At 47.6% G+C, this 22,174-nt stretch overlaps 1 protein-coding gene across 5 annotated transcripts in view; it reads left to right on the forward strand.

Annotated features, from left to right (window-relative positions):
• Window positions 1-22,174, forward strand: part of UBR3 (ubiquitin protein ligase E3 component n-recognin 3) — a 2,710,065-nt gene that overhangs the window by 1,176,818 nt on the left and 1,511,073 nt on the right. For all 5 annotated transcript variants that reach the window (XM_069616177.1, XM_069616176.1, XM_069616178.1 and 2 more), the window contains exon 20: window positions 11,835-11,976. In XM_069616177.1, the coding sequence (XP_069472278.1) occupies window positions 11,835-11,976 (142 nt within the window). The remainder of the gene's footprint in view (window positions 1-11,834; window positions 11,977-22,174) is intronic.

A 22,174-nucleotide genomic window follows, 5' to 3' on the forward strand; every position in this document is an offset into this window, starting at 1 on the left:
TCTGGTCAGCGACAGAAGCTAGCTGGCACATCAACAGGCTGGAGTTGTGAGCTATCGGACTTGCCCTGAAAGCATTTGCCCCTTATCTACCGGGGAAACATATCCTCATTCTGACAATGCATTGCCACTGTGTTGTTTATCTCAACAAGTAAGGTGGTGTGCACGCCTACCCCCTCTGCGCGGTGGTGATGATGCTTTGGTTCTGGTTGCTGGAGAACCAGATCTCAGTCTAGGCAGTTCTTCTGGCGGACACAGAGAACAACTTGGCGGATGCTCTGAGCAGGCGGAGCACAGTCTTGCACAAGTGGGAAGTGTGCAAGGAAGTCCTAGAGGAGGTCTTCGCTCTCTGCGTTACCCCAGCAATGGATCTGTTCGCAACAAGGAAATGCTAACAGTTTTGCGCAAGGGAAGTCCCAGCGAACAGTGCACTAGGGATGCGTTTCTGGTAGATTGGGCGTTCCCTCTCCATCACTCGTTCCCTCCGATTCCCATCATTCAATGGGTTCTCCAAAGGTTGAAGAGGTTTCGAACGACCATGATCTTTAGCTTAGGGGTAACGTGCTCGCCTTGGATGCAGGACGACACAGAGCAACAGAGGTTCGATCCCCTGGTCTGCGCTTAGAAACCTTTGGGTATTAAGCGCGTTATAAATATCCTATCATATCCTATCTTGATCAACCCGGGCTGGGCTAGGAGAATGTGGTACTCCGAACCTCTTGGATATGTCCATCTGTCCACCTCACCGGTTTCCTTGGTGTCCGGATCTCCTGACCACTAATCCATCCGACCCTGGAATCCCTCAACCTGCGTACGTGGCTCTTGAATGGATGGGATTTAATGACCGAGACCTCTTTGAGGAAAGTACTTCAGGTGTTGCTAGCTGAACGTAGACCATCTACAAGATTTTTGTATGCGTGCAGATGGCGAAGATTTGAGGCGTGGTTCAGGGAACGCGAGATTGACCCCCATCTCTTGCCCACTACTACAGTGATGGGAGTTCCTTCTGTCACTGACCTCAGCAGGCCTTCAGGTCACCACAGTCAAATGATATATTTGGCAATCTTGTCTGTGTTTAAAAAAAAAAACCCGGATCAAGGCACATTTTTTACGATCCCGGTAATAGCACAATTCCTGAAAGGCCTTTTAAATAAATTTCCGCCAACTCCCTTTGTTGTCCCGGATTGGGACCTTAATCTGGTTCTGACATTTCTGATGGCGGCTCGCTTTGAGCCTATGCACTCTTGTCCCTTACGGCTTCTCACTTTGAAAACAGCTTTCTTGCTGGCTATTACATCGCTAGGCAGGTGAGTGAACTGCAGGCCTTATGCTGTAAACCACCCTTCCTGACCCTGAATTAACCCTGCTATGTATCCAGCGAGATTAGGCAACCTATGCCTGCATTGGCTATGCTTCGCCGATATTATTTTGATGGACAGAACCCCTTATGGTTTACAGTTAAAACTTAACGCTTTTTATAATTTTGCGATAGCCCATAACTTGCAAGCAAACCCGCTGAAATCAAACATAATTATATTTACCAACAAAAGGCATATAAAACCCTACAAATTGAACATTTCTGGCCAACCGATTCAACATGTTAAATTACTAAATTATCTGGGTTATCATTTAGCTGATTCCAACTAGCTGAAATCCTGGAAATAGGGATTAACCAGGAAGGTTCGTCCCCTCCATTCCCAGATGAGTCATCTATAGGAAGTATGCTAAATTCTCCCTAGTTCCACTCTTGGATTTTTATTTGCTGAACGTGGAGCCGACTTTACTTTATAGCCTGGACATATGCCTTATTAACTTGGACGATGTCCTCAACAAAATCCAAGGCCATATGTGGAAACTGATTTTGGGGCTTACCCTAGCTGTGCCAAATTCTATAATGCGGCAGGAGCTGGGGCTGCTTTCTTTGTCAATAAGACCCACATGGCGTGAGCTATCAGCATACGCCAACATTTTGGCTCCATTACGCAACTCCTTGTACAAGGACCTCAGTGCGTTCTTGACGGACGAAAGAGTGCCGTCAATGGTCTCATTTGGCGTTCGAATGAAGGAAGTCCTGGATCACATCAATGCATCTCAAGAGGATCTATTGTTGGGGCTTCCGAGGGTAAAACAGAAGCTGTATGAAAGGGATTGGATCCATACCGTTGACTCCAACTATACATATAAAGCCTATACAGAATGTGTCTTATTCAGAACAAAAAGATTTGTCAGGGCTTTATATTTACTAAAGTGTCCTTGTCCGAAGGGTTGCACGGTTTACATGAGGTTTAAATTGAATCAGCTTCCTACACTGCAACGTGTCCAATATAAACTCTCTCATAGCACGTAACAAAAGAGCCTGTCATTTATGTCTAAATGACATCCAAACCAAAACAATAAAGCTTTTAGTTTTATATTGTCCTCATCTTGAAACCAGTAGACAAAATCTCTTGGCTGATTACTACCCAGAGTTAACGCTGATCGCACAACAGTCATTCTGGGAAAGGGCGATGTCAGGTACCAGCACGCACCTAATACTGGCATTGGGTAGATTTTTGTTAATACTTGAAGAAATGCTTATTGTGTTGAACAACTCACAATTTTTATGATTTTTCCTACAATGGTCGTTTCTCATTACTCACACACAAGAAGCATAACCTCAAGTTTAATGTGTGATAAAAATGTATCTGAATGTTAGTAATTTATTTTTTCCTCATGTGATGGGTTGTTTTTTCTTCTTTGGTATTGTATATCTATATGTCTAAACTAAAGTGCCTCTGCCTTTTTGAATTGCACTTTACTTCTATGACTTGATCAAATATATAACCTCCGTCTTAATGTTTTGTATCTAAAGTATTTATATAACCCAAGTGAGTTTTCAACTTTTCAAAAGGTATATTGGGAATGTGTTACTTCTATTTTTTAGTAATGTTGTGTTTATTTGCTTGATGGGGAACTTAGTATTTAATACACGTGTTTGTTAAAATCTAAATAATGGATGCTCTTTCAGTCTTTATGGTCTTACAGGCTGTTATGTTTTTAACTGAGAATGTATTCTAACAAAAACCTGTGATGTAATATACATGGAAGTTTGTAAAGGTTTCTTTTTGTAAACCATATCCAATTTTTAATTAAATAAATTAAAAAACCACACTTCCTGCATTTTTTCTGGGAGAAAGTTTCACTCGGGGTAATGCCTGGCTTCCTCCCCAAGGTTGTCTCAGAATTTCACCTGTCTCAGTCAATCAGCCTTCCGGTCTTCTACCTTCCTATGCACCTTTTTAAGCAGGAGGAACGGTTACATCGCCTAGACCTGAAAAGGGTGCTGAGTTCTTAAATTGCAAGGACAGCTGATTTCAGGAGAGCTGACCAGCTCTTCGTGGCCATTTAAAGGGCTTACCCATAACTAAGCAGACTTTATCCCGCTAGATACTTTTTTGTATAGCGGAGTGCTACCAGTCCGCTTGAAAAGAATGACCAGCCGGCATTCGGGCCCATTCCACTAGGGGAGTCTCAGCATCAATAGCACAGCAGAGGGGAGTCCCTGTCCGGGAGATTTGTCGCATGACATGGTCATCCCTTCATATTTTTGCTAAGCACTGTAGTCTGAATTTGGCTCGTACTGCTGACCCGAGTTTTGGCAGGGCAATGCTGCAAAATTTATTTTGATACCTTTCTGCCCTCTTCCTTCTTCTACTGCTGTGGGAGTGTGTCAGATGAGGAATCTGTGGGAGAAAGGCAATCCATTGAAGGAGAAATTAATTACTGTAATGTTCTTTCCATGGATTCTTCTCCCACAGATTCCACATCTCCCCTCCCATCCAGCCCGTTCCGAAAATCGGTTGTTGGCGTTCAGTGGTTTGCGCGAATCTTCTCTTTCACGTTAACTTGGTGATGGTCCTCTGCGTCTGTTTTCTGTCTTCCTGCAACAGTTTTTTTGTTTTTTTTTAAATAAAGATTTTTCCAACACTACTTGTAGTGTTTGTTGCAATTGTTCTTCCTTTTGTAAGTCTATAGATCTCTCTGTTTCCTATGCAGTGTGTTGTGCTCAGGGGGCGCAGGGGGTGAGGGTGAAACTGAGGTTGGGGCATAGTGTTGTGGTATTTATACGATGCCTGAGGTCCCGTCTGGAGCTGACGACCAGACGCTGAGCAACACGCGTCACCGGCCAGGTCGAGGTCCACTACGCCCCGTCGAAAATGTTCCAAAGCAGCAGAGCTGGAGGGAATATCTATCAGATGTGGAATCTGCGGGAGAAGAATCCATAGAAAGAACAATACGGTAAGTAATTTCTCCGTCTGTGCCCCTGCACAAATGCAGGACCATGTTTCATCCGGCCTCTCTACTCCCAATTCTCTCTCCCATGTAAACAGTTTATAAAGCTTTGAGATCCTTCCTCCACCTGGGTCCACTCTTAGCTTTAGTTCAATTGTAGTGGGCCCTCTACGGCGTGCTTGTTGTGTTCTGGGATTGCGATCCAATGGCACAGTTGGATTTATCAGTATCTTTCACTTTCTGGAAGGCCCCAGCTCTACTTGAATGCCTTTAATAGAACTGCGATGCCCTCTTTGTGACAGTTGAAAGGATCTAGTGTCTTGACCTGGAGTGAACTCTGCATTGCTAAGAACAGGGGTGAAGGGACTTCACCCATGAATTAAACCCCATCGTCTCTGTTAGGCGGAATCCTGTTCAGTGCCCTTAGGGACCACTGCACACAATTAAGACTACAAGTGGTAATACAAGTTCACCTTTGGTACAAGCATGTACTACTATGTTAAAGTGGTAGCAGTAGCGGAGCAGCCAGGCTTATCTCAAGAGTATATGAGCAGTAGCAGAGATTACACAAAGGGAGCACAATTACTGTGACTCAAGCAAACACTGACTCAAGGTTGCAGGTAAAAAATATAAGTACATATATTTTTAAACCATTTGTTAACACAACACTTCTATTAATTCAAAACCACATGTAAAATACACTACAACCAACCAATTCACTTGGAACAGTATAACTCAAGGTAAGTACCCTATGTTTTAACGGACCAGTGTTGTGAAACAAAACACGTTACCATGAATACATATGCAATCACTTTTTGACAGTAATGACAGTTCGGTCTTACTAAAGATACACGTATCCGCGGCAAGAAATGTTACCGGGGCAAAAACACACTTAGCACCTGAGTTAACCAGAGAGAGCTGGGGGCAAAAATCATAGGCAATACTTTTGTCAGGGCAGACCGAATCGGAGAACACTAGTTGACAGGAATTCAAGAGTCAATAGGCCGGAACCAGTGTCAAGTGGAACCGGGTTCCTGTTGTCGAGGATCACAGTCGGACAGTTCGAGATTCAACGTTGCCAGGAGTACTTAGATATTGTCAACAGAAGAAGCAAAAGTTATAAGGAGGAGGGGAAGATAAGGGCAAGCCTTGGAGGAGGAGAAAAGGGATTCACCCTAGCTCCTCGAAGCAGAACACACTACCTTATTCTAGGAAGAAGCTTGTGCCACGGCAGTTGTTCCTGGTAGTTTCCTGCAGACCCACAGTTCCTGGAGCTTCGGCAAGAAGGAAGATGTCTGGAGGGGTCTGCACTACGCAGGGATGAAGCCAGCAGCAGCGACGGTGAATAAAAGATGCGCTTCTTAAAAACAGGAGAAGCTCTTCAGATGGCTATCCGGACCACTACAGCAGTGTGCAGCGATTTCGACCAAGAAGAGGATCCTCTGGCTGTAGAAGATGAGCTGGTTGACCCCACCAGGCTCAAGTGAAGAAGACTCTGGACTGGATCTTCTCTGGACGTCGAAGGGTAGATAGCTCAGGACTGCAGCAGGGCTTCACCGGGACGGGATAGTTGCAGCAGCTGTCTTCTTCTCCGCTTCTCTTCGGTTCCTTGTAGTTCCAGTGGCGATTCTGACTTCCAGCCCAAGAGTCCTGCCTTTTATGCGGAAATCCCCCATTCACACAGCCTGGCTGTCAATCACGCAGCAGGGGGTTTGTCAAGCCCGGACAACCACCTCAGCCGATCATGGCAAAGTGCGACTTGGGTTTCCTAGGATACCCTGTGCAGGGGGTGACTATACCCCTCCCTCACATTCAGCCCACCTAGACATCCAGGCGCCAAGAGGAGGGCTTCTTGGCAGAAGCCCGCCAAAAGACGGTGAACAAAGAAGGCAAACCTGGTTTGCTGCGCAAAGTAAAACACAAGAAGGACTTTAACAAAAAGAAATGGTGAATAAACCCGACCGGAGGCAAAAGAAAAAGTATTTGGTCAAGCGGGTTTATGTTCGAGGCTAATATAATAGCCTAAAACAATACCACGTTTATATAGTATAAACGCGGTAGAAAAGTTAGGGTACATACCACTGCCACCAGCCAAGTCTAAATGTTAAAAGAGCAAAACAAGGCTCTAGGAGGTACAGATAAAAAAGGGATAAGAAGTAACCCTTTCCAATACTCCATGTAAGATGGGGTGTACTGGATCTGTGGTTAAATGACTATGTAAAGTTAATGGCAACTTTACCCTTTTCTGGGGGACACTAGTAAGCCCCAGAAATGGAGTCGGTGGGAAGTCTAAAAGAGAACCCTGTGTCACTGCACTGAAGGTGCTGTGTAACACACAAAAGAAGTGGGCTACTGAAGTGGTGTACTCCAGAGCCCACAATCATAAAAACAGATGAAATACACAGGGCAAAACATGGGTAAGAGTGGGAGAAAAGCTCACACTCTTACCAAGTGAAAGAAATTAACTCCAGAAATCCAGCAAAGCTGCTGAGGGACTCACTAGGTAAGGGAAATTAGCCATTGAATGAGAATTCTCCCTAACAGTCTCTGTATGATGTCCCAATAGGAGTGTGTGATGTATGTTGTGGTTAGAAGACTGTCTCTCATTATCTGCGTCTGCCTGAACAGGGATGCTATGCTTGTCAATGGGATTGTGGTTGCAAACTGTTCTATCCTTGCACAGATGGGGAGTGACGCTGAAATCATTCCATCTAAAAATGTGTGCTATTTGCTCTGCAAACAAATGTCTATTGTTGGAGATACCCAGGCCACCAAAGTGTGTTAATCACGAGAGAACTCTTTTGGAAATACTTATTGATTTTTGTTTGTAGCCATATGAATGCGTATAATTTCCTTTGCAACTTAGGAAAGGCAGACTCCACACATTTAGACCAAGCTAGACTTTGGTAAGTGCTTATGGTGATTCTTAATGTAGATTCTGAAAGGGTTTGCGTTTTCTGCTACTAATTGGAACTCTACATGTTGTATTTGTTTTATGATTTCTGGAGTAGGGTACTTGCCATGAATCAAGTAAGCATTGGGGAAATTTGGATGTAACCATTTAATAGTGTATGGGAGTAGTATCCAGACATTTTGAAAGCATGGTGATTGGATAGAGTAAATTTAAATTTTAAGTATAAAATAAAGTATGTATACCATCACTGAAAATGTTATGTTACTCTACTTTTGTACTGTGCTGCATCAACACTGTAGTTTCAAAACATCTAACCATGTTCATGGTGTATTGTACCCCAGCCTGTGAAACCCAGACCTCAGTCTGCAGAAAACTAGAGCACGAGTGAATTATGAGGGGGTTAAAGTGGGGACGGGGGTTTTCGGGTGCAAAGTGGGAGTTGGGCAGAGAGGGAAAGGCATTGTATTAATGTGGATGCATGTTAGTCCACTGCATATGCACTATCTTCTAGCGAGAGAAGACAGAGAATACAAGTATGTTTTGGGTTCATTTGTGCATTGGAATTCCAAGGCAGTTTGGGAAGTATTTAGGTTCGAGGTCGAGTAGTGTTAGGTGGGTGAGGGGCTTGAGTGCATGCTGGGGCATTTCTGGCAGGTATGGTCTTCAAATACCTGCAGTATTCATCAGGGCGTGGCCTTGGCTCTGGCGGCGCCCAGGGCTCTTAAAAAAAATTTGGCAACAGCAGCGGTGCTCTATTTAATTAAGTGATGAACTCCCTGGCCCTGTGCTAGAGCTGGGAGTTAATCACTTCAATAGAGCGCCGCTGCCAAATCAGCCTGCGTCAGCCTTTGCAAGCTGCCCCTTTTGGGCTTAGCAGCAGCACCCTATTGTAAAACAAAACAGCAAACCCCTCCCGTGCTGCAGCACCTGGTGCCAGCACAAGAGCGGCCCTCATTTCTCTTCAGTAGGGTACCTACCGCATCTTCCCACACCACGCCTGCTTGGGGGAGCCCTTGAAAGACCCCTGCGCAGGCGTGGCGGGCAGGCTCATCAGAGTCCAATGTGGCACCCCGGGTGACCGCCTGAGCAGCACATGCCTAAAGCCGGCTCTGCTATTTATGGTTGTGCAAGTAAGTTCCTGAATAGTAATTCTAAAACTGCCAAGTTGACTTCACAAGATGGCCTAGTCCATGATGAGGATGTGTAGGTGAATGTTGTTGGTAACAAAAGGCAGGGGACTGGGATAGACAGAATTAATAAAGTAAAATGTCATTATCCTGCATGTTCCTTGTTTTACTCTGTTGACATATGGGGTAGGGCCTTAATGTAGATAGCCAAATAGTGGGATTTGGAAAAGGGTGCGTGGGCTCTGGCTTGATTAATACTTATGCTTCAGTGATATGTATAACGAATAGTTAATCTTAAGGGGACCAACTATGAGGGTTATATAATAATAATCTTGTTCCTTATTTACATCATCTATGTTCACTACTTTGAGGTATAGCATGCCCTTCCAGAACCAGGTGGAAAAGGCAAAGGATTGTTTATTTTTTATTTTTAACAAAGTATCCTGAACAATATAGCTCCTTGGTCCAATTATTTAAAATGGGCGGACAGTGCCCCATGAATCCCGTCCCGATTTGCTAGCTGTTGTGTTGGTAGATCTGAAAATAAGACATCATGGTAGTGTTCATTCAGTCTAAAATGTGGAGGCTAACCTTGGGGATATATCGGTCTCCTAGAAAAAATGGATCTGAAATGAGCCGGTTGTCTGTATGAAATAGGTTAGATAGGTAATAAGTCGTAATTTATAGTGATTGGTTGTTTGTTGGGCTCTAGATGTGTTGCAGCTGCCCAGCTAATTTGTGGTAGCTATTCTGGCCATGATTACATTTTAAATTATTCCACAGGCCAAACTACCAAATAGCAATTTGGGACTGCAAACGTCGAGGTGCTGGATATCGGCTAGTTTAGGATAGCCTGCGTGAAAGGTGAATGTAGTTGGGGGAACAAAAGGGTAGGAGGGGCTGCTATGGTTCTAGGGTCGCGTTCCAGGACATGTTCAAAGCCTGGCACTCATAAAGGGGGAGGGTGGATGGATTGATATTCATATAGAATACTGTCTGATAGATCAACAGTGAAGGACCCCCTCGACCAGTCAAAGTGAAGAGAATGGGCATGAAACTGAAATTAATGTGCTCCAAAATGGACTTGCAGGTGAGAGAAATTGTGATCTTGACAACTTGTACATCTGGACATCCACCTTTGATGACAACAGTCAGGTGTGTTGTGTCTCAGAAAAGCCAATTTGCCATTTTACCAACTCCTTGGAAAATTAGCAAAATTTTCAACTTTCATTTTGGCAGCAGTTTAGGTTTTTTTTCTTCGTTATGTTAAAAAGTGTGAAACCAAGCACAAGAAAACAGGAGAGCCTCATTCAGAGTTTGGTGGTACTACCTAGGTAATAGCATTACAGACTGCAGCATGCTTGTGGTAACGGGCGGTGTCTGCATGCTTTAGTTATTCCCCATTTTGGAGTTCCGCACCACTCCATGGGGATCGGTAAATACTGCGGTTATGGTTTTGCTTGGAGAAAATGTACTCAACACAAAACCAGGCAGATTTTAGAGTGTTTAATTTTAATTGCGGCAAAAGTGTTGGCAATCCTGTTATGGCCATTTTTTTTTACCGCACCACGAAATGAGGCCCTAAATGTTAACAATTCATAGTTAATGCAGGTCAGTATTTCAATAAGTGTCTGTCCGTTTTTTTTTTACCGGCAGCAGACTGACCTTTTCTTTTGCTTTTAATTGTAAAATCACCATTTACGGTACACTCTTTAATTTTGCATGTTTTGCTTCCCCACATGTTACCTCTTTTTGGAATTGCATGCTTTTCTTTCGGAAAAGGGCACTTCAAAAATAGTATGTACTGATGCCTAAGGGCCTCATTACACGGTAGGCGGTGAGCCATGGCGCTATTAGCGCCATTGCTCATGCCGGTAAAATACCGGCACCGCCTTGGCGGAAAGGGGATTTACCGCCCCATTCCAAGGTTGGAGGGGCGGTAAATCCCCTTTCTGCCATTGCCCTTCCCCATTCCCATTTCTGCCCCATAGGGCTCTATGGGACTGGGGAAGGCGCTAATTACGGCACCGCAATTTTGCGGTGCCGTAATTAGCTCCGAGGTCCCTTAGCGGGTTGGATTTTAACGCCTGCAAGAAGCAGGCGTTAAATCCTCCAACCCGCAAAGGGACCTCGTAGTACGGCGGTAAGGGTTAACGGTCACCGTTGCCATTAACGGTGACCGTTAACCCTTACCGCCGTCCGTGTAATGAGGCCTAAGTCTCGGAATAATATGACACCCCAGAAGAACGACGGACAGAATTCCTCATGCATTCTTGTTACTGTGATCATCCTTGAAATGTCTCATGTTGACCGGGGGAGCACACAAATACATGCATACATGCATTGAGCCGCACGTTTATCAGTCATGTGCTTGTTCCCAGGTTAGGAAGAAAGGCTGGAGTGTGCATTTCGGGACCACCGGATAAAATTGCTCGGGCTTCCAAAGCTGAGGTCCCAGTCACCTGTTACACATATGATATATTTTATTTATATCGCGCTCATACACAGGTGTTTCAGAGCACGACAAGGCGCGAACAAGGCAGAACAAAACGACGGATCTTACTAGGCCCAGTTGACATTGAAAACGTGCAAGTGCATAGGAGAGGGGGGGTGGAAAGTGCAGAGCAAAGGAGAGACGAGATAAATAATAATAATAACATAAATAATAAAATCAGCAAAAGTGGTAGTGCAGCCAAGTGGCAAGTGCTGGGTTTAAGGCAGCAGACAAGGTGGGTCTGATAAGTGCAGGAGGGGCAAAAAAAAAGGGGGGGGGTGGTATGGGTACAGATACAGACCCCAGTGCAAGGGGTGGCCCGGAGGCAGTGCATTAGGGTGGCAAGGTGAGCAGGAACCTGGAACCAGAGGACAGAGGGTGTCCAGATGCACGATGCCAAGAGAGAGCAGATCAGCAGGCGAGATGAGGGGTGAACGCAGAAGCAAAGAGGAAGGTCTTGACGTGCTTCTGGAACCTGAGATGGTTTTCCTCAAGTTTTAGCGGAAAGGGTTGGTTTTATCTCTGCCTAAACCCCCACGCCCCCCCCCCTCCCCTTGTGAGAACTCAGCCTTAGTCTCATGGCGTGGATAATACCATTGGGCTGGCTAGAGGGCCCCAACCGCCCACCCGCCCCCCTCGTTAAGTAAATAAAGCGTGAAAATAGTGGGATTCCGGGAACTGGGCAGCCATTCTGCAAGCAAGAGATACTCGCCTATTGATTGAGTACTCCAAGAATAACTTTCTCAAACTATAAAGGGAGGGCAACATTCAATTTGTCAGAAATGATGGTCATGCCGATAAGCCAATATCAAGACGTCACAAACTTTCTATAACTATTACAAACTAAGTACTTGGCAAGCGTACATATTTTGTCGCACTTTAAAGAGAAACACGTTTAATCACAATGCTGCGTACATTTTTGCATTTCTAATGAAATCACACTTTTTTGTGTCTTATAAATTATCTCTCATAACAGTGTTAATTGTAAGAGTTATGAACTGCATTTTAAATGATATACTTTGTTCTACAGTTTAAAGCAAGTTGGAAGTTACCCTGATAACCCATGGCCCCCTTTCAAGAAAAGAAAACCTCTGCATCCTTGCTATACAGGACTCATGAAGCTTTTGCACTGTAAAACTTTGCACATTGTTCTGTTCACTCTACTTTACAAGGTAAAGTTTTTAGTTTTTACTTTAATGGAAAACATGTTAACTGCTTTGAACCAAGACGTGCAAAGATATACTGTGAGGTCTCCACTCGAAAATAATTACAGCGAAGTGCAAAGCCGTAATTTCTCAATTCTGATTCTATGTGGTGTGAAATATTTAGATGAATGAATTGGTTAACTACTTTTGATATCATGCAGAAGTCTCATATGAAACGGAAACATATTTTTAACACTGGAGCAAACAAAACACAATGGGCCTCATCAGAAGTTGTGCGGTATCCCAGCCCTAAATCCGGCAGGATAGCGCCCAACGCAATTACTGTTACCACAACTTGGTCACCGGATACCAAGTGGAAGTGAAAGTCCCAATTTTCTTTGAGTCCATGGGACTCAATGGGGTGTTTTCAGCGCAATTACCTCTGTGGTAATTGGGCCCCCTTAATTGTGCCGGAAATGGGTGGAAAGTCGGCGCACTCCCCTGTAGCTCAGAGTTGGAGATGAATCCTCATAGTTTCCCAGAAACTCTGGATTGGGGGGAGCAGTAATGCTCAGGTAATAGCGTTACCGCTGCAATTTTACCGCACAGCCCAACCCCCGATGAGGCCCAGTGTCATTTTGTAAATCTGTTTAAAATGTGTCACCTGATTTCCTTTTCTCAGATTTGTTTTTTGCCATTATCTCTAATACGGTCCCAAATGTGATTGCCTCTTTATTGCCAGGTTTGTGTGCTTTTACTTGGCCTACAAAGGGGCAAGGAGAAACACTAAAACGAGTTGATGACGGAATTCCTCCCAACCAGTCAATATTCTTTTTACCTGGCAGGCTTCCATTCTTCATCTTATTGTGGGACATGTGCACCCCTTACTTGTGCACCCCTAACTTGTGCACCCCCTAATATTGCCTTTTCTAATGGATTCCTTCCTCGCATAGATGTTTTGATATTTTGTCTCCAGATGCATCTGTCTTGGGAAATTCTTTTGCCACCAGGGGTTGCCTGGCATCAATGTGTCCCCCACGCTGGACATGACACAGAGGCCAGTATATATAGGCTCCACCGTGCCTCATGACCTCAGTTCATTCAGTAGTCTTTCGGAACAAGCCACTAGATTTTTCTAACTTGCTGCATCATGCCTACCCACAAAGTGCCCAGATGTTAAGCCCTTCTCTGACTGTGGGTGGCAAATGTCCATGTTGCACCCCCACAGGGTGTGTGCAAACTACCTTGGGGAGGATCACAAGACCGATTATGATTATTGCAGTTCCTGTCAGTCAATGCATTCCAAGGCCTTCAGGGAGCATGTTGCAAATCCTTTTACTCATTTCAACAAGCATGGAATGTGTACGAGTCCCTGGTGCAGACCCAGAGATGGTGACTATTGAAGATCTGGACCGTTCTCTGTCCAAAAAGTAAAAGAAGCATAGGCAGAGTGTTTGGCAGAGTGTTTGGCGCGTGAACACTGCATTTACTTTACTGACTTGGCTCTTGAGAATAAGGATTTGCAGTCTGTTTTCATTTTCTATTGGTAGAGGAGGAGCATGATCTCTGAAAAACACTAGCCACAAGCGGAGTGTTTGGCAGAGTGTTTGGCAGAGTGTTTGGCAGAGTGTTTGGCAGAGTGTTTGGCAGAGGTGAAGTGCATCAACTTGCTGGAAAAGCAAAATCGACCTCCTCCCGTACCCTGCTTGGTAAGAGAAAATTCGAGGGGATTGGGTCATCCGACGTATTCCATATCTATGACAGTAATCACCACAACTGTGCTGCTTCGGAAAATCTTTTGGCGCCTGCGTCGATGATGTTGATACGCCGTCCTCGATGACCTCCTCCGACGGCCGACGTCACCAGATGTTATAAGTAGAACGCACGACGCCAGTAGCCTCAGTTCTGTTTTTTCCGCAAACGTGTTCGCTTCGGAGATTTTGGCACACCTCGACTCTTTGGAGTTTGTTCTTTCGGTTCTTCGAACCTGTTAGTTTGAAGTATTATCGGGATGTCTTCCTCTTCCTCCACCCCGCGTCCGGGCTTCAAGAAGTGTGGGGACTGTGGGTCCAAGATGTCGGTGACGGACTCGCACAAGGCCTGCCTCTGGTGCCTGGGGGAGGCCCACGACACAGATGATTGTGTCGACTGCCAGTCGCTTACGTCCAAGGCCTTGCGGGAGCGTAAGAAGAAGCTGTCGGTCGGTAAGGTGTCCAAGCCCCGGAAGTCGAGGTCCACTGGGCTTTCGGCGGACGATTCGAGGGGTGACTCTCCGCATCGTTGTCATAGGTCTCAGGGGTCTTGGTCCCGGAGTGGGTCCCGCCACTCCTCTGCCTCTTTGAGGCACTCCCAGAAGCGCTGTCATCAGTCGCCTTCCCCGTCCTCGTCCGAGGACTCCGCCCGTCGGCGGGTTGCTTATCCCACCAAGCATGCGACTCTGGAGGAATGGGCTTCCTTCGGGAAGAAAATGTTGGCGATTTTTGAATCGCAGGGCACCGGTCCGTCCGTGCCTCCGAGTGGGGTCTGTTAGGGAGAATTCTCTGTTTAGGCTGAATTTCCTAACCTACTGAGTCCCCCAGCAGCTTTGCTGGATTTTAGGGGTTTATTTTTTTCTCCTGCCAAGAGTGAGACTCTTTTACCCTCCCTCTTGGGCATGATTTGAGTGTGTTTCTTTGAATCTAGATGTGTTTAATGGGCTATGGGGTCTTTTACTCCATAGGGCTTCATGTGTTTTTGTGATGTGTGTTACACAGCACCCTCAGTGCAGTAACACAGGGGTGTCATAGTGACCCCCCAGTATAGACTCCATACCCTGGGACTGACTACTGTCTCCCAGGGCATGTAAAGTCACCATTGACTTTACTAGTCTTAAATTCTGAACAGAACCAGTACAAACCATCATATTGTGGACGTACTGGCTGGGGCAATTCAATTGCCCCGGGGTCTGTTAGTCGAGGGGGCACGTCTCCATCCCCCCTGATAGAGTTTTGGCTGGTGGCAGTGGATACTACTTTTCAACCGCGAATATTTTCCTATGGGATTTCCCATTGTTTTAGGCTACTATCTTTATTTAATTATTTACGGTAGCCTCGAACATACCGCCGGTTTATTTAATTAATATTAATTCTCCGGTTGGTATTTTTTGCCAAAACTTGATTCTAAAATGGCGTTTGTGTTCTCTTCTGTGACTCCAACCCAAGTCGAGCCCTTTGTTCCACTTTTTGGCGGGCTTCTCCACAGAAGCCCTCCAAAGTGGTGCCACTCTGTCTGGGGTACTTAGGAGGGGTGGAGGGGGATTTAGGTACCCTGGACTAAGTTGCCTAGGCAGCTCAAGTTGCACTCCGTCCTGATTGGCCCAAGTGGTGAGCCGGCCGGCTCACCACTTAGCATGTTTGAGTGACAGCTAGGCTGAGTGAATGGGGGTTTTCTGCATAAAAGCACAGCTTTGGGGACTGGAACTTCAGAAGTCGCCACAGGACCTAAGAATCCGTTGAGGGAGAAGCTGAGTCGACCTGCCACGACGCCACCACCGGTGGAGCCCTGCTGGACCATCTCACCACTTTTCCCAACGACAGAGGAGATCTCCCGCCGGAGAGTCTTCTTCCTTTGACTGGTGGGGATAACCAGTTTCACCGTCTTTTCGCCTTCCCGACGTACCACGTGGCCGCCTTGCCTGTGCCAAGCACCCCGGCAACCGGGATACCACATTTTACCACGTCCGCGAACAAAGGTACAACCTTTAACCGGAAAACTCCGCGGCTGGTTTCTTCCCTGGTAGTGCAACGACCTTCATCTTTCCTCCAAGTCGAGATATTCTCTTCCCCTGGACGACGGCGCAACTTGCACCCACTGCCAGGAACAACTGCCACCGCTCGAGGATCCTTCCCACTTAAGGTACCGTGTCCCGCCAGGCTTCCCTTGCTACCGACTGTACGGGGTAGATTTAGCCCCCGGCTTTCAAACCTGGGTTAGCCTGGGACACCCTGGCTAAACTTTCCTAAGCCTCTCTAAACTCTTTTTGAACTCTCTGCAAGACATTCTAAGCCTAGTGTAACTGTGATCTTGGGCGCATTTGTGCTCTGCTCTCTCTAAGAGTGGGCCCAGCATTTGGACTTTGGCCCACCAGTGACTTTTGCTATTCTGCCTTGCCAACCGTGTTCCTAAATCTTAGAGTGGTGTACCTTTCCATATTCTCTCTTTTTCCCTCCCTTTCTCACAAACTTATTGGGGTGCCATATAGTTAAGCGCTCACCTCTGTATGAAAATAAGTGGTGTTTTACTGAGACTTATCTGATAAGGAAAAAGGAGTGTATATATTACAATAGTAACTGTGTTTAGAATATTTTACAACAAGAGTGCTGGAGTGTTTCAAACTGTGTGTTTTTAAATAAATAATTATATACCAAAGCTCTGGTCAGTGTTTGCTTGTGTTGGTGTGTCTGAGTGCCTATTGTGTATACTTTGCATACTGCCTAACTCTTCTTGAGAGAAGTCTGACTGCTCAGCCACAGCTACCAGGTAAATCTGGGTGGTACAGGCTGCTACCAAGTGGGTTTACTGCTAACACCTGTAGTCCTAAATCTTTTGCAGTGTTCCCTAAGGGAACTGCACAGGTTTCTGCCTAACAGAGTTGAGCGTGACCGTACTAGAGACACCGCTCGTACGCCTTCGGGCTCGGGTGGGCAGCACGATTCGCGGGAAAGGTCCCGCTCGGACAAGGGGAATCGTTCTGGTCATGCCCGTTCCAGGTCCCAGTCTTCGACGCCCTCAAGACCGTGTGCCTGTGGCGCCGAGTTCGTCGACGGACTCTCTCGAGGCTCCGCCACGGAGGAAGTCGTCGACGCCATCGGCGCCCAGGCTGTCGAAGGACACGCTCGGGGCTCCACCCTCGAGGCCTGTGTCGAAGCCGTCGATGCTGTCGGCGCAGCGCTCGACGTCAACGCCACTTCACTCAACGCCCTCGATGCCTTTTGAGGCTGTTTTGTCGGAGGTACCCCGTGGCACGGTGGAACCCGCTAGAAAAGCTCTGGCCAAGGCCAAACATGTCTTTGTCCCCCATTCTGTGCCCACTTTCCACCATCTTGATTATATTTCTTAGGTGGATGAGGGTTCTGAAGATGGGATGGTTCCTGATACAGTACCGGACGAGATTATCTCTGGACATAGCCAGATGGAGGCCCTGCGTCAGTCGCTGCACAACGCCAGTGGTCTGGACACCTCTCCGGAGGTGGAGTTCTGTAGGCCTGAGCCTGGCACCCATGCCGAGTCCTCGTACCAGCGCCTTATGTCGAGGGTCACTGAGTACTTGGGGTGGTCTGCTCCACCAGGGGATTTTCTGCAGGATGACCTGACGGATATCCTCGACCAAGGTCCACCAACTGACCCGGTACTGCCATTCCAAATGGCTCTGCAAAGGAGGGTGGCGGCGGCTTGGACTGCACCGGAGAGTCTTCTGGCAGTGGGCAAGTCTTTGCCGCGAAAATACCGCCCAACCAGTAGCGACTTCTGCTACTTGACCATGCACCCCACTCCGGAAATTTTGGTGGTGCAGGCGGCTACGGCCCCAGCAAAGCAGGCGTCATATCCTACCATCCCTCCTGATAGGGATGACAAGCGTTTTGATGGTTGGGCGAAGAAAGTGTTTTCTTCAGGGCGTATGGCTGTTCGGGCAGCCAACTCTGTATGTGCCTTGTCACGTTTCACACACACTATGTGGAACTGTGTTTCGTTAGCGGCTGAACATATTCCCGAAGGGACAAATGGGATGGTTTTCTTGCTATGATGCAGGATGGCAAGGATGCCATGTGTGAGGCCGTTCAGTCGGGTCTGGACATGGCAGATTGCGTCAGCCGGTCCATGGCGGCGAGCACCGTAATACGCAGGTTTGCGTGGTTGCGGAAGTCGGGGTTTGCTCCTGATGAGCAAGCTCGGCTCCTCAACATGCCCTTTGATGGTGTACATCTTTTTGGCAGCAAGGCTGACGAGAGCCTTGATAGGTTGCAGACCTCAAAAGCTGCAGCGAAGTCGTTGAGCGCTGCAGTTCGACAACCTCTGCCTTTTCGTCCTAGCGGACAGCAATGGAGGGGAGGTTCCTTTTGTTATTACTCATCCTTTAGTAAAGCGAGAGGAGCTGCAAGTCAAAGGGGCCACCGTAGGAGTGCCAGAGGTGGTAAACAAGGTACTCGAGCTGCCAAGGCCACACAACCAGTTGCCTCTTTGCCCTCAGTCATGAGGCCCATGCTTCGCCGGTTGGGGGAAGGCTGGCGCAGCATCTTGTAGAATGGCGTGCCATTACTTCAGATGTGTGGGTTCTGGAGATCATACCCCACGGCTACTGTCTTCCTTTCCGGCAGAGGCCTCACGACAATCCACCAGGGAATCTCTTTGAAGAGTCCGGATCTGCTCCTTGCGCAGTACATTCAATCCCTGCTGGAGAAGGGCGCCATAGAGCTGGTGCCTGTAGCGGAGAGGAACAAGGGATGGTATTGCCCTTATTTTTTGATTTAGAAGAAAGACGTGGGATTGAGACCCATCATGGACTTGTGCGGTTTGAACAAGCGCCTCAGGAAGGACAGGTTCAAGATGGTTACTCTCTCTCCAGGCCCCAACTTCAGCACTGGTTGGTGTCTCCCGACCTCAAGGACGCTTATTTTCATGTGCCGATCCATCCCAAGCACAAGAAGTACCTGAGGTTCGCAGTTGGCGACTCGCACTTTCAGTTTCGGGTCCTGCCGTTCGGATTGACCTCCGCCCCAAGGGTTTTCACCAAGCTCATGGTGGTGGTGGCCGCGTATCTCAGCAAAGGGGAGATTCACGTCTACCCCTACCTGGACGATTGGTTGATCAGGGCGCGCTCTTCTGAGCAAGTCCTGGATCATCTGTCCGTCACCTGCCACTCCCTTCACAAGCTGGGCTTCTCCATCAACTTAAAGAAGTCCCACTTGACACCAACTCAGAGACTCCAGTACATCGGAGCAGTGCTCGACACGTCCCTGGGGCAGTGTTTTCCTCCCCAGGTGAGGGCTCATCACATTCAGCAGATGGTGCAAAAGTTCCAACATGCCCAGAGTCTCCCTGCGTTCGAGTTCTTGAGATTGCTCAGCCTCATGGCATCCTGCATTCTTCTGGTGCCAGAGGACAGGTTGCGGATGAGATCTTTGCAATGGGCTCTCAAGCTCCAGTGTTCCCAGTCCTCCGGCAGGATGTCGGACCCCATTCAGGTGCCGCCCTCTGTTGCCGAGGACCTTCTGTGGTGGGCCGTCGAAGGCAATCTGATGAAGGGGGCTCCATTTTGGCTACCCTGGCCGGAGGTGACGATCGTGACGGACTCATCCCTCACAGGATGGGGAGCTCATGCCAACGAGTTGACAGTCAGCGGTCGTTGCTCTCCGTCGGAGTCCAGACTCCATATCAATATGTTGGAGCTGAGGGCCGTCAGGCTTGCCCTGAAGGCTTTTCTGCCGACTGTGCGAGGAAAGAATGTCCTGATTCTGACAGACAACACAGTGGCCATGCACTACCTCAACAAAAAGGGGGGGAGGGTCAGCGTCCCTTCCTCTGTACAGGGAGGCAATGCAGCTCTGGTTCTGGGCAATCCAGCAGGAAATTTTGCTCTCGGCAGTTCATCTGGCCGGAGAAGAAAACGAGACGGTGGACGCTCTGAGCAGGCAGAGCGCGATCTCTCACGAGTGGGAGTTGGCTCAGGAGATTCTTCTGGAGATCCACGCCCTTTGGGGGACCTCTCAAGTGGATCTCTTCGCCTCCAGTGTCAACCGGAAGTGCGAAAGGTTCTGCATGCGGGAATTTCCTCCAGGAGGAGCCTTAGGACACGCGTTCGTGGTCGAGTGGTCATTCCCACTGCTGTACGCGTTTCCTCCAGTCCCCGTCATTCTGCAAGTGCTGCGGAGGTTACGGAGGTTCGGTTCCCGGATGATCCTCATTGCTCCGGCATGGGCCAGGAGGACGTGGTACCAGGACCTTCTCGACTTGTCCATCTGACCTCCACGTCGTCTTCCCTACCGAGATGATCTGCCCTCACGGGAGGGGGGGGTCAGGTTCTCCATCCAGAGGTCAGATCCCTCAACCTTCACACTTGGCTTCTGAAAGGTTGAGGTATAAGGATTGGGACCTCCCTGAAGACGTGATGGAGGTGTTGCTTTCGGTCAGACAGCCGGCAACAAAGTCCCTGTACCGTTGCCGTTGGAGAAAGTTCTGCGACTGGTGCAGGGTTAAGAATGTGGATCCTTTTTCATGTGACATTCCTGTGGTTCTGTCTTTTTTGCTTTCTTTGGCCCACAAGGGCCTGCAAGTGGGTACCGTTAAAGGTTACCTGGCGGCGCTGTCCATATGTAAGCGCTCGTCTGAAGTGTGTTCTTATTTTAAAATTCCTTTTAATTTCTCAGTTTCTAAAAGGGCTCACTAATGTGTTCCCTCCACCACCTTTCCAGGTGCCCGGTTGGGATTTGAACCTTGTTCTCAAGTTTCTAATGGGTGCTGCGTTTGAGCCTTTACATTCCTGCCATTTGAGACTGTTAACTCTTAGAACTGTATTTTTAGTTACGGTCACTTCCGCTCGAAGAGTGAGTGAGTTACAGGCACTTTCAGTTAAGCCACCCTTCACATTGTTTCACAAGGACAGGGTTGTCCTTCGAGTTCGTCCGTCCTTTCTTCCGAAGGTGGTGTCGGAATTTCATTTAAGCCAGAAGGTTATTCCTCCGGCATTTTATCCTCCTCCGCATCCTGCTAAGGGAGAGGAGAGGCTCCATAGGCTGGATCCTAGGAGAGCTTTAAGCTTTTATATTTCACGCATGTCCCGGGTCAGAGTGGACGATCAACTCTTTATTGGTTGCGCTGGAAGGCGTTTGGGACAAGCTGTTACTAAGCAGACTTTGTCTCGATGGATTATCCTGGCAATTTCTGAATGTTACCGCTTGGCGGGTAAGGACCCTCCGATAGGCTTGCGGGCCCATTCTACAAGGGGTATGGCTGCCTCTACTGCCCTGCAGAGGGGTGTTCCTATTCGTAACATCTGTGATGCAGCCACCTGGGCTTCGGTCCATACTTTTGTACGTCACTACTTCCTCGATTCTATCCGGGGGCAGGATCTGGCCTTTGGCAAGGCGGTCCTTTACTCTGCAATTTGATTGGGCATTCTAAATTTGTATATTCTAAATTCTTTTCCCTTCTCCTTACGTTGGTACTGCTATGGGAGTCTGTCATACATATGGAATACATCGGAGGACCCAATGCCCTCAAAGAACAAGTTACTTTCTTACCTGGTAACGTTCTTTCCATGGGATCGTCCGACGATGTATTCCATATCGCTCCCTCCCTGCCTACCCCGCTATGGAATTTCTTATGCGTTTGCAGCTAACGTTTATGCAAGGCTTTCTGTGGTCATACTGGCAGAAGATTGGTGCCACACGTTCTGGGGAAAAAACTACAACTGAGGCTACGGGCGTCGTGCATCCTACTTATAACATCTGGTGACGTCGGCCGTCGGAGGAGGTCCTAGAGGACGGCGTATCGATGTCATCGACGCAGGACGCAGACGCCGAAAGATTTTCCGAAGCAGCACAGCTGTGGTGATTTCTGTCATAGATGTCGAATACATCGTCGGACCATCCCATCGAAAGAACGTTACCAGGTAAGAAAGTAACTTGTTCCTCTAGCAGTGTGTGAGTTGCTGTCCCTCCTCTTCGGGCCCCGCTTTATTTGAATTCTGTGATTAGTCATCGGGGACCGGTATAGTGAAAGTGCACTCCGTCTTTAATTATTCCCGACTGTGAAAGTGTTAGCCTGATGCGACTTAGGGCACAAGCCCTGATTGGGTAACAGTGTTGTCCTGGAACATTGTCTTGGCAAGCTAACAGTTCATTTATAGGTCCTGACCTACTTCAGTAAAAATAACAATTTCGGAGGACAGAGGACACTGCAGCCAGAGGGGCTGTGGTTTTGTGAAACAATTGGGATTTAGCCTCATAGCCCGCAAATGTTCCCAGACTTGGAAATCGCTGTGCGCGGAAGCAACTGCAGGCTAAATAAGCCTTTGAGCTCCGTTGCATAACTGTCTGTCTCCCTTCTTACTATTCATGTATACAACCCATTTTCTGGCGCTGGACCAGGTATTTGGGTGCCGGTATTTGAGAGGCACTTGTGGGTGATGACGAGCGTGCAAAGGGCAATTCTGTCCCGTACCGGAAGCCAGTGGGCGTCCTGTCTGAAA

Source organism: Ambystoma mexicanum, chromosome 9, assembly GCF_040938575.1.
Source record: "Ambystoma mexicanum isolate Mex_15411 chromosome 9, UKY_AmexF1_1, whole genome shotgun sequence".
NCBI lineage: Eukaryota > Metazoa > Chordata > Amphibia > Caudata > Ambystomatidae > Ambystoma > Ambystoma mexicanum.